Below are 12,105 nucleotides of genomic sequence, written 5' to 3' on the forward strand. Positions count from 1 at the left end.
TATATCTGGATACAAGTGATGACACGTACGTAAATCGGATGCGAACCGAGACATAAGTTATTAATGTAGCAATAAAATGGAACTGAACATATGTTTAGTCCCCTTCTCCTCTCATCTCAGAAGACCATCCCTGTCTGCGTAACTTTATTGCAAGTCCGGCCGTGTGTCTTCCAGCCCACGCCTCACATGGCCTGGTTTAAAACGAAATCTGACGCTGGACCAGATGGGCCTCCTCCATGACGTGACAACAAGAGATAGGCCGAGCACAACTGTCGAGATGGCGAGCCAAGTGCAGAGTCCACCATGTGCTCGTCCCATTGCCCTTGCATGGCCCGGTTCAAGCGTGCAATGAATCCATGTCTCTGCTCCTCACAGTACTGCAAGAACCGCGCGTCGTCGATGTAGCTGCGGTCACCCCAACATGACGTTTTGGATGCGATGGAGAAATCGTTGGGTTTCAAATGGTGAATCAGACGGGCCGCCATGGTAAGGTACTCGGCCATGGCATTCAGGAGTGATGGAGGGGCCCCGCCCCGCCCGTTCCAGAGCCACACTTGGGCCATGCCCCGTTGCACTGCCGAGGCCATCGAGATTTGTACGTTGGCCTCCGCCATGACACTAGGGCTTACAAGAATAACGAAGTCGCCGGGGCGGCGACCGGAGCTCACCGAGACGAATTCGTTGAGGTTTTGGATGGCCAACTGAAGGGTGACGCGGCGGACGGGCTTCCTGGGGTACAGCTCGCTGGGGTAGAGCACGCGCTCGATGAAGTCACTGGAGTTGAGGATAAGCCGTGAGGCTCGGCCGTTGGAGACGAACATGAGGTTGAAATGCCGGCCAGCGGCGGTGTGGGTGTCGGCACTGAGGATGGTGATCTCGAAGCCTTTGGCGGCTTCATAGTTTGCCCACATGGAGGCGGCAGCGAGGCTGAGGAAGGCAACAAGACGGATGAGGAGGGCGAGGGTGGAGGGCGAAGCGGCTGGGGCGTTGGTGGAGTTGGAGACCATGATGAAAGGAAGGTTGGTGGGGGTGGGGATGGTCTTGGGGATGAAGGCCTGCTCCATCTGGAGAAAGACTGAATGGAACCTGGACTTCTTCTAGTTAAGTAACAAGTATGCCAGTCCTTCATATAAATAAGATAAATAGAAAGTGCAACCTAATCATCCCTATTCCCAGTCATTCACCTTTCCTTCTTACTAAGTGCTACCATCACTTTCTAAGTTTTTTCTTCTCATTTCTTCAAAGAGGCAGGTAGCTCAATTTAGAGCTTATCCTTTTACATCTGTGGCTAGCAATGAACTTTGAGACGGTGGTGGCTGCATCTGCTGTCGCATAGCGAGAGAAAGAGAAAGTAAGCTAACTTGTTATGTATCTTAGGACAAGGCAACAGGTGATGTATAGTAGAAACGAGAAACCTGCAAATAGAAATCTATTAATTTCGAGTGAGGCCCATCTGACCGATAAGCGAGCAGTGTTTCGTCCGCATCTGGACGGCCGGAACGTAGAGTTCTTGTCCAAAATGAAAACTTGGGATGGGCTCACGACATCGAGTCCTACCAAGGCAAAGAAATTTTTTGACAGTGAGGAGATAGCTAGCCAAAAGGGATCTGAGTAATTTGATGAGGAGTTAGGTAGATGTTGATTGGACAATTAGAACATCCAATGCGCGGTAGGAGGACGTAATCCTGCTTTACGATGCATTTGATTTGAGGGGCCGACATGTACAACAGGACATACCGTGCTGGATACTCGAATAGTTCAACCAGTGTCGCATCTGCTTCATGCAACTGTTTTTCCAACACTGGTCTACGTAAAAGGACAGTGCCAAAGATTGTGCATGCATGTGGTACGTGCGTGGTCTTGTGTGGATTCATGTTTTCGCAGAGAAATTTTGAACTAATGTTAGCTTAGTTAGCGAGTGCTCTGGTATTCAATAATAGATTCTTTTTGTTTTTTGAGTTGTCAAATATTGACAGTTTTTTTTTCTCTAAATATTGCAGTTTTATGATATCTGAGCTTCACTGGTATTAGCATATAAAGCTCTTGAAGACATGAACTCATGATACCTGCTACGATATCGCAAATGCTTCGCGTAGCTCTCAGATGTATGCCATGGCTTCTGGTACGTCACATTACTTCTGGGGCTCTGTCCGTGTCAGTTACCCTTTACATAAGACTATTAAAGGGTAAATTCACTTGAACTCGTTCACTTCGTGCCGCAATTTGGTAGCTGGTCTAATAGACTGCATCTGTTTCAAATAAAGAGTATGACTCGAATTCCGCATCGTAGCAGCCAGCAGCTATGTATATGCATGGGACATAGACCTGGTGCAACTGAAGTAGACTCTTTTAAGTTTTAGTTTTGAATACCTTTTTGATGCCTAAATTAGGAAGAGATCACGAATTTGTCATATATTAGCGGTACTTTCGGATATCGATGAATTATGTATAGAATCTTTTGAGTTAGGCTATCAATCATGAATAATCCATGAAGTAACCTAAAATTAATCAAACTATATGTATTTTATTAAGATTTTCGCTTAGCAATCTCTTCCAATAACCCAGATGTGCCCTACCAAAACAATTTATAGTCGTAATCGAAACGTAAGGTGGCAAACAATGTGGATGATGGTGTGTTAGAGCTCGGAAGGGAGGCATCTACTTAAGAGATTTGCTTAGTGGCTCACGTCGATCTGATGTCGGATGCTGGTAATTAGTCGATTCGTTGCCATTTCTGCAACTCGAGTGTCTCTGTAAACTGGAAACGTATGAAATAAACCCACTTGTATACGAAATCTGGGAACCAGAGAGTGACAAGAACATACCTACTTGCGTTACTGATTGGATTCATATATAAGACGTGGAGTGGTCCAAATTCTTTCTACATCAGAACTTATTGCACTTAGTTGTCAACCAGCCATCTGCTTGCAACCTTGGGTACCGCTTTCTTGTCAACACAAACTCAAATTTGCGAAAGCACGACCCAGAGCTCATGTGGAGCCTAAGTTGGCTGTCCTCAATATCTCTAGTTACTGGAAGTTACTGGAATTTTAAATATCTCTAGTTACTGGAACAACATTTGCTCAGCCAAAAGGTTATTGGAACTATCACATTGCCACCCTTATGGGGTTTCTAAGCATGAAGCAAAGCATTGATGGAGACATCAGAGCCGTTCCTTCAGATGATGGAGCCATCATAGCCCTTCATTCGTACCGCACCAGAGTTCGACATCAGGGCTCCCAGATTGGGTCCATTTGAGTCTGAATCACTTTTATTTTATTGTATTATTTGCTTTTGTCTTAGTCAAGTCAATTTGGCCAGTTATTTTGGTTATTAGACTAGTCAATTGGATTTATGTAATTCGGTCAATTTAGTGGACTAATTTTGGTAAGGGATTAATTGATGTAAGGATCCAAATTTGATCAGCGTCAATTGATTGATTTGGTCAATTAATTATTTGACTTGGTCAAGATGTAAGGTCTATATAAATACCACCTCTCTCATGTATGAGGAATTGATGATTGAATAAAAAAGTCCTAGCCTTCTTCTTGTTCTTCTTCTTCCTCCTCCTCCTTCTCTTCTCTTCTTCATGCGTCTTTATAACCTCTTTTTTCTTCTTCTTCCCTTCTTCTTCCTCTTTCTCTCTCCCTCCCTGCAGTGGTCCGCCATCAGGCATTAAACAATGCATTATTCCGTCAGAAAGGACTCCACCAGGACTGTTGGTGGTGGTTATAACAGTTATAATGCCCATCATTTGTCTGAAAAACAACTTTTAAATTTTTAATATTAAAATAATTATAGTAAAATAACGGCTATTATAATGGTGTTATAACGGATTACAACAGCTAATAATGAAGGAATAATGTGTTGACTTTTTCTTTACTTTTATATTAGATGAAATAATATTATTTTTTGAACCATAAAATCATTAGTGGAGAGGATTTTAAGGTTAAAAATTTGAATTTTAAAAATATTATTCTATTAAAACAACATATAAATAAAAACTAACAATTATTACAACGATCTATAAAAAACAGAAAAGAATGGAAAATAATGGCTGTCATAGTTTTCATGTTATTTCACGTAATAACATAAAGGACGTGGCTGAAGCCATTGTAATAGCCGTTCTTATGGTTATAACACCACTATTTCAAACCATAGTATAAAGTATGGAGGCACTGCAGCTTTTCCAGCTACAAGTACATTGCTAGAAATATAATTAAGGTTCGTTTTCTGATATATCTACTGCAGCATGCTTTTAAATAACGATTTTATAACCATTATAATGCCTTATAATGGTTATTATTTTCCATTACTTCTCATTATAACAGATCATTATAATGTAAATAACTGCCTTTCTTTACTTGTACCTTCTTTTTTATTTAAAAAAAATGTCTTAAAGTTTGCTCCAAAAATGATTGTAAGATCCGAAAAATAATATTATTTAATATAATAAAAAAGTAAAAATATAATGCTATTATTTTTTTCATTATTGGTCTTTATTTTTTGTTGTTATACATTATAACAGTTATTATTTCGATAATTTTTTGAATAGTAAAAAATTAAAATTTGCCGTTTGAGATAAATAATAGGTGGTATACCCATCATAATAGCTAGCAACAGTTTGATAGGGCCCGTTATAACGGGATAATATATCATTTAAAACCTTGCAATCGAGCGAGAAAGAATGCAAGCAAAAGAGATTAGAGATGAGCACGTAAATTGCTCGTGAACAATTCATGCATTGGCTGGCGAGATGGTCTTTGGAAGCGATATCATTTTTTTAGCACATTAAAAGATATTTTTATATCTTAAGCCTGCTTAGAAGCTGCAGAGTATTCTTCGAAATATGACCCTTGGGATTCTTCGTTCTCAAGCTTCGGAGTGCGTAATCCACAGGGCAAAGAGGCCTGTTGATATTTTCTAGTTAACCAGTCGAAAGCTTGAGTCCTAAACTCCTCCACAGGAATCCTCCCTATCACTGTCCCAACTTAACCTGGGAGGTGGCACTCATCTGCACTTCTGGAGAAACATTGAAAACATACAGTACGGAGCTGATCAAAGACTTCAATGCAAACGTTATCGCTTGGAGCCCCAGTATCATTTTTAGGTGCCATTTGGTATGATTTTCACTTGCTATAATTTATAAATAAAAAATAATTTCTTTCTATTTTTAAATTTTAAAATATAATTATATTTGTTATAGTCAATTTTTTTAAAAAATAAATATACCGATGGTGATAGATAAAGCAAAGATGGAAATGATAATAATGATAGTGTGATTGAGGCAGAGATAGTGGTGACAGCGATGGTAGAGATAAAGATACCAATTATATAGTAGAGATGATGACCATGATAATGATGATGTGGTAACGATCGTAGAGACACTAAGGATGTGGTGGAGATGATGAAGCTACGGTGTGATCGCGGTGACAGCGGCAATGATACGAAGGCACATGGTAAAAACATGAGTATCTTATTTTTGAGAATATTGGAGTTAAAAAAATTTTAGTTTTACTTTTTGAATAATAATAAAAGTAACTTTTAAAAATTAAAATATAAAAATGATAGTATAAATTATGTTTTTTTATCTCAATTCCTATAATTTTATTTAAAAATAAAAAATATGAAATAGAAAAAGATGCCAAACAATTATTGTGATTTGCTTTAGTGAATGGAAAATAGGATATATCATAAGATTAAGCACAAAAATAGATACGTCACCTTGAGGAATCCAATATATAGGAATCAAAGGACAAGAGCAAGATAGGATTTGTGATTTTTCTATCATTTTTTTTTAAAAGAAAAAGGAAAGAAGTTTCTTGTGAAGGAAAGGAGCTCTTCCCATATAATTTAGCTTTTTTTCAATTACAAAGTTCCCATATAACGTAGTTTTTTTTTGAATTACAAATGCATAGGCGCAGAACATGTCTCTTGCTATGCATGAACTTGTCGAAAGAGGGAAAAAAAATGCATGCATACAAGAATTGAGCAAGAAATTCATCCAGTCTTAAGTGCCAATAGTCACAAACTACAACATTAGAGTCACGAAAAGGCAACCCGGTTTTTTCAAACATCTTTAACATTTATGAAAACGGCTATCGGGCATCATAGTCTGCCTTATAGACGAAAGTATTCATGCCATGGATATGAGGAGATGACTTCATATTTTGAGCTTGGCCCATGTTGAGGAGCATAGGCCTATAAAAGCATACCATTCGGTTGAATACAATAGTGGCTATGTAACTATAGGTGGCATTTGGTGATCTAAATAAGATCACTAAGATGATTTTAGATCATTGCCGATCCTTATCTCGGGATAATCAAATTTCTGGGAATCTAAGATCACCGCGTTTGGTATGCTATATTTTAATAATTAAATATTTTCGGATATCCACGAGTAACCTATTTGGTATTCTACGAAAATTCAAGATCACTAATCATGTAATACCAAAACTATCCCTAATATATTCCCTAAAAATATATTTATTAATCATATATAATATATTATAACAAAATTTAACATATTTATTAATATATTACATAAAAAAATTATTGATTCTATAAATTATTAATCCTATGAAGATATATAATTGTTATTATAGAACTAATATTTTTATTTATACTTATAATATATTATTTTTACTACTAATATTTATTTTGATTAAAAAATAAGGGAAGTTATATATTAAATAATTTTATTATGTACATATAAATTACAATAATAAATTTTTATTATAATTTAAAATTATCTTTGAATAATAATATGACAATAATATGATTAATAATATATTATAATACAATATATATCATAAATACAATATATGTAATATTAATATAATGTAGTATATATGATATTGATATAATATATTAACAGTACTTTGATATACTAATTTCTCCACTAGACTGAGGGGCATTTTTATATCCAGATTTTAGCCTAACATTACCATCTTGGGATGATTTTGGATACCCGACCTCAAGGACAGGTATTCCGTTAGGGTGATTTGAGAAGTAAAAATAATTTAGGATTACTGTCACATAGTATCATTGTGGTGCAATCAAGCACAATAATCTCATCACCTCCACCAATATTATTCTCGATCTTGGAATGATCACCCCATGCCAAATATTCCCTATAACTACACGCACATGGTGACTCTTTTCCTCATGTAACTCTCATGGGTAAAGGGATTTACTAGGATTAACTCTTGTGGCTGGAGAGTGATGGACATATAACAGCATTTTGCATCCTAGCTATCAGCAAGAACATGGATGCTGAGAATCCAGGCGAGGATCAAAGTTTTCAAGTACTGTGAGCATATGAGTAGCTACTACACTTTCCTTTGTAAGATTAGATACAAGATCAAGGCATCCAGAAATTTTGAGATCACTGTTGAATCTCGCTTCCTCATTCTAGTAGAATTACTTTCTCATCAGCCTCTTGCGCCATGATATGGAGACACCTCAATCGACCATTTGACATCATGGAGACTCACGCAAAAAAAATCTATTTAAATTCCTAATTTCCAAAATTATATTAAAGTTTTGAACGCACATCAAACCTGAGATTTGATAAAACCACCCATTGACCATAGCCATGTATAGAACATTTGCACAACTGCTTTAAACTATGCTGAAAAGCAATCCACGTTAGGGACCCACGCATCAGCGGGCACGTCAGATTTAGCTACAAAAAAATAGGAATTTGTTATTTTCGACTAAATTAGAACAAGTTAGTATGATCAACTTATGCCTCTTATAACTCTTGTCCATGAACAACCATCAAACACAGAAAACCAGTTAACAAGGATAGCCTAGGGGGATCACATTCTCATGCAACAGATATTCTTGATGTGAGTTCTCACACTACAGAAAAAAAAAAAAAAAAAAAAGGCTATTGCGACTCTGGATTGTCGATGCTAAATAGAAGCATCGGCAATTGTTTTTCCAACGATAAAACTTACCGACGCTTCTAAAAAGCATCGGCAAATAATGGAATCTGCCGACGCTTTACTTAGCTTTGCCAGAAGCTACATATTACCGATGCTTATAAGCGTCGGAAGGGTTAATCACCGATGCTTATAAGCGCGACGAAAGCCAAAATCCGACGACACTTATAAGCGTCATCGGAGGCCAAAGAGGAAAAGAAAAAGACGACGCTTAAAAGCGTCGTCGGAATCATACTCACTAAATGCCCCGATTAATATTAACTTCCCCTTAAATTTGAGCCAGACGACGCTTAAAAATTTCGTTGGAATCCACACTCCACCCACCCATGCCAACTCTGACTATAAAACACCAAAGCGATGGAAACCCTAGCTGTGGTTAGAGAGATAGAGAGAGAGAAGGGAGTACGTACCGTCAGCATCCCACGCTTTGAAAAACATCGGAGATGCTGCCTTTTGAGGTAGTGCGTACCGCCGCGCTGCTCCCCCCGCTGCATCGAAGCCCACCTCGGCCCCCTGCTGCTGCCGCTCCCCCCGCCACCGCCGCACTCAAACCCCCTGTAGAGATGGGAATCGGGCCGTGCCGGGCCCGGCCCAGGCCCACCGGGCCACAAAATAAACGGGCCGTGCCTGGCCCGGCCCGCTTCGTAAACGGGCCGTGCCGGACACGGACCGCTTAGCCTAAAAGCTAAGCCCGGCCCGGCCCTAGGCCCGTGGGGTGGCGGGCCGTGCCGGGCCCTGGCACGAGATGGGTCGTGCCTGGCACGGCCCATCACGGGCCGCGAAATGGGCCGTGCCTGGCACAGCCCGTTTGGCACCGTTACGGGCCGTGCCAGGCACGGCCCGTCTGGCAGGGGGAAGAAAATAGCTGTTTCCAAACGGCTATTTTTTTGTTTTTACCCAAAATACTCCTCCCAACAGTCCAAAAATGGCTAATTTGAGGGGTATTTTGGAAAAAAAAATATTTGGAGTCCTATAAATACCCCTTTCCTCCCTCATTCTCACCACACCAAACCAACTATTCTCTCCTTCTCTACTACTATTATTTCTCTCTTCTAGCAATTTAATTTTTAGTTTGCATTTAGCAAGTGTTCAAGTGCTACACAAGAGGAGATTCTTGTTGAGAAGAGGAGGTCACTCCCTGTTGAGAGCACAAGAGGAAGCTCAGAAATCTCGGCTCTACCTCTGCCCTCTGGTCCTCTACTCATTTCCTCCTTGTGGTTAGTTTTTATTTTTTGCATTCACCAATTTAGATATGTCATCTTTTGAGGAAAGTCATTTTGGCATTCCTCCTGTTTCTGAGGGAGAAGAAACTAATCCCCAACCCCATGTTCCCAGTTCCTCTAGAACTAGTGAACCGAGTGAAGATCAAACCTCTTCTCGTAAAAAGACTAGTGTTGTATGGAATGAATTTGATAGAATTATGGTTGATGGAGTCTGGAAAGCAAAATGTAAAAAATGTGCCAAACTTTATAGTTGTAGTAGTAGTGGGGGAACAGGCCATTTAAAAAGACATCAAGAGAGTCATAGGATGCATGATTCTCATGCTCAAAGTACCCTTAATATACAAGGGGGATCACTTGTAGGTAATTTTGCATATAATCATGAAAATCAAAGAAAAGCACTTGTAAAATGGATAGTTAAGGATGAATTACCTTTTAGTTTATGTGAATTTTTAATTTTGAAGAATATGTTCAATTAAACCTACAACCTGCTTACAAAAGAACTAGTAGGCGTACATTTAGAAGAGTAGCTATGACTAACTTTTTAGCAATGAGACAAAGTTTAATTGAAACACTCTCTACTTTAAATGTAAAAGTTTCATTAACTTCTGATATTTGGTCAGCATCTGTAGGTAGTAATTGTTTTATTGCCATTACTGCTCATTATATTGATAATGATTGGCAATTAAATAAACGTATTCTTGCTTTTCGTGCTTTTGATTTTCCACATTTTGGGCAACAAATTTCAAATGTCATTTATCAAACTGAATGTTCATATAATATTAATGATAAAATTATGTCTATTACTTTTGATAATGCATCTAATAATAATTCTGCTGTTACATTATTAAAGGACTCATTGCATCCCATGTTAAATTGAAATTTATTGCATATTAGATGTGCATGTCATATCTTAAATCTTTCTATTCAAGCTGGCATGGGCATGATTCAAGATGTTATTTCAAAAATTAGAAATGCAGTTTCTTTTATTCATGCTTCAAGATCAAGACTTCAAGAATTTAAGAAACTATGTATAAATCATGGTAAACGTTTTAAAAAATTTAAACTTGATATAATTATTCATTGGAACTTAACATATAGCATGATACATGATGCATACCCATATATAAACTTATTAAGTGCATATATTAATGATCGTGGATTAGGCTTTACATTGACTGAAATTGATTGGAATAAAGAAAAAATTTTGAAAGATTTTTTGCTTAGTTTTTATAATGCTACTAATATTCTTTTTGGTATTTATTATCCAACTTCATGTTCATTTTTACAACAAACATATATAATTAGTCAAAAATTTGCAGAACATAGATATGATGATGTTTTAATGCCTATTATTGAGCAAATGGAATCTAAATGGAATGAGTATTGGGACAAGATATATCCTATGCATAATTTAGCTGATGTATTTGATCCAAGAGTTAAATTGAAAGGCGTGCTAATTTTACTTGATGCATACTGTAAAAATATGATTCAAGATCCTGAACCTGCTAAAATTGAGGTAAAACAACTTCTTTATGATATTTATGCTATATATGATGAAAAAATTCGTGGATCTAGATTCTCCGTACAAAGTTCTATTTCTTCTTCTAGTAGTTCTCGTTCGTCATCTATTTTTTCATTCATTGCACAGAGAAAACACACACATGCTTCAAGTTCATCTTCATCTTCTTCATCTTTAAGTAGTGAACTAGAATTTTATTTACGAAATGATCTTCAGTCTGCATATGATGAAAATTAAATAGAGAGTCTAGATGTATTATCTTGGTGGAAGAGTGTTAAAAATCAATATCCTGTTATGTCTGCAATTGCACGCGATATTTTAGCTGTGCCGATGTCCACAGTAGCATCGGAATCCGCTTTTAGTGCAGGTCGGCGTGTTCTTGACGAAAAGAGAAGTAGGATGACTGGCGAAATGGTTGAGATGCTTCTCTGCTTCAAAGATTGGTTGGATGCTGAGGCGAGACTTCAAAATAAAGGTGGACATAATACAACATCCTCTGATAATGATGATACAAACACTACTGAATACTGAATCACTGATGATTAGTAAGATTTCTTAATTTTTTATAATTGTATATTTTTATTTTTTTAATTGTTAAAGTGAGTCATCTCTATTTTTTCTCCTTTCTTATTGTATTCTGGAGGTCAGACCAAGGTCCAAACCTCCCTTCATGTACCATTTTGATTTAAATTAATAAACTGGTAGGGGTCTATGCCAAACCCCCCACCATTAAGGTGGCTTTATATTAATAAATCCTTAGTTTTCAATATTTATTAATTTATTAAAAAAAATTATTTTCATTTATTTTAAGGGGGACGGGCCGTGCCTGGCCCGGCCCAGGCCCGGTTCAGGCCCTTATGGGCCGTTCCGGGCTGGCTCGCAGGCCGTGCCGGGCCTAGGCCCTTATGGGCCGTGCCGGACTGGTTCGCGGGCCGTGCCGTGCTTGGCCCACGAGTCGTGCCAGCCCAGGCCCTTATGGGCCGTGCCGGGCTCGGCCCGCGGGCCAGGAATTGGTAACCCAGCCCGGCCCCCTTTTATGGGCCGTGCTAGGCACGGCCCGTTACTGTAGCAGACATGGCCCGCTTCGTGCCGGATCGTGTGGCCCGGCCCAATGCCCATCTCTAACCCCCTGCACTGTCACCACTGTCTCATGATCCAGCATCAACCCCCCTCCCTCGTCCACGGCCGTCCCCTCCGCTATGGAGGGCGATAGAGGCCGCCGGCGTAGGAGCTGATCCTGCCCCAAATAAGCCGCTGCGAGAGGTTATGAGAAGGTAATATGCTTCCTTTTCCTTCAATTCGTAATTTATAGTTTGCGTTATTCTTGTAATTTGGGATTAGAAAATTACTTTTTATAATTTGTAAATATGTTTCCTATGTCATTCTTATTGTAAAAAATAATTTAACAGAAGAA

At 38.6% G+C, this 12,105-nt stretch overlaps 1 protein-coding gene across 1 annotated transcript; it reads right to left on the minus strand.

Annotated features, from left to right (window-relative positions):
• Positions 1 to 182: 182 nt before the first annotated feature.
• On the minus strand, positions 183 to 1,064 carry LOC103701759. Its single transcript, XM_008783928.2, has one exon. The coding sequence runs from the start codon at positions 1,062 to 1,064 to the stop codon at positions 183 to 185; it is 882 nt and encodes a 293-aa protein (XP_008782150.2).
• Between the last annotated feature and the right edge of the window lie 11,041 nt (positions 1,065 to 12,105).

Source organism: Phoenix dactylifera, chromosome 9, assembly GCF_009389715.1.
Source record: "Phoenix dactylifera cultivar Barhee BC4 chromosome 9, palm_55x_up_171113_PBpolish2nd_filt_p, whole genome shotgun sequence".
Lineage (NCBI taxonomy): Eukaryota > Viridiplantae > Streptophyta > Magnoliopsida > Arecales > Arecaceae > Phoenix > Phoenix dactylifera.

What these genes read in the sequence shown, in the direction of transcription:
- LOC103701759 (XM_008783928.2), bottom strand. Translation starts at nt 1,064, where the DNA reads ATGGAGCAGGCCTTCATCCCCAAGACCATCCCCACCCCCACCAACCTT.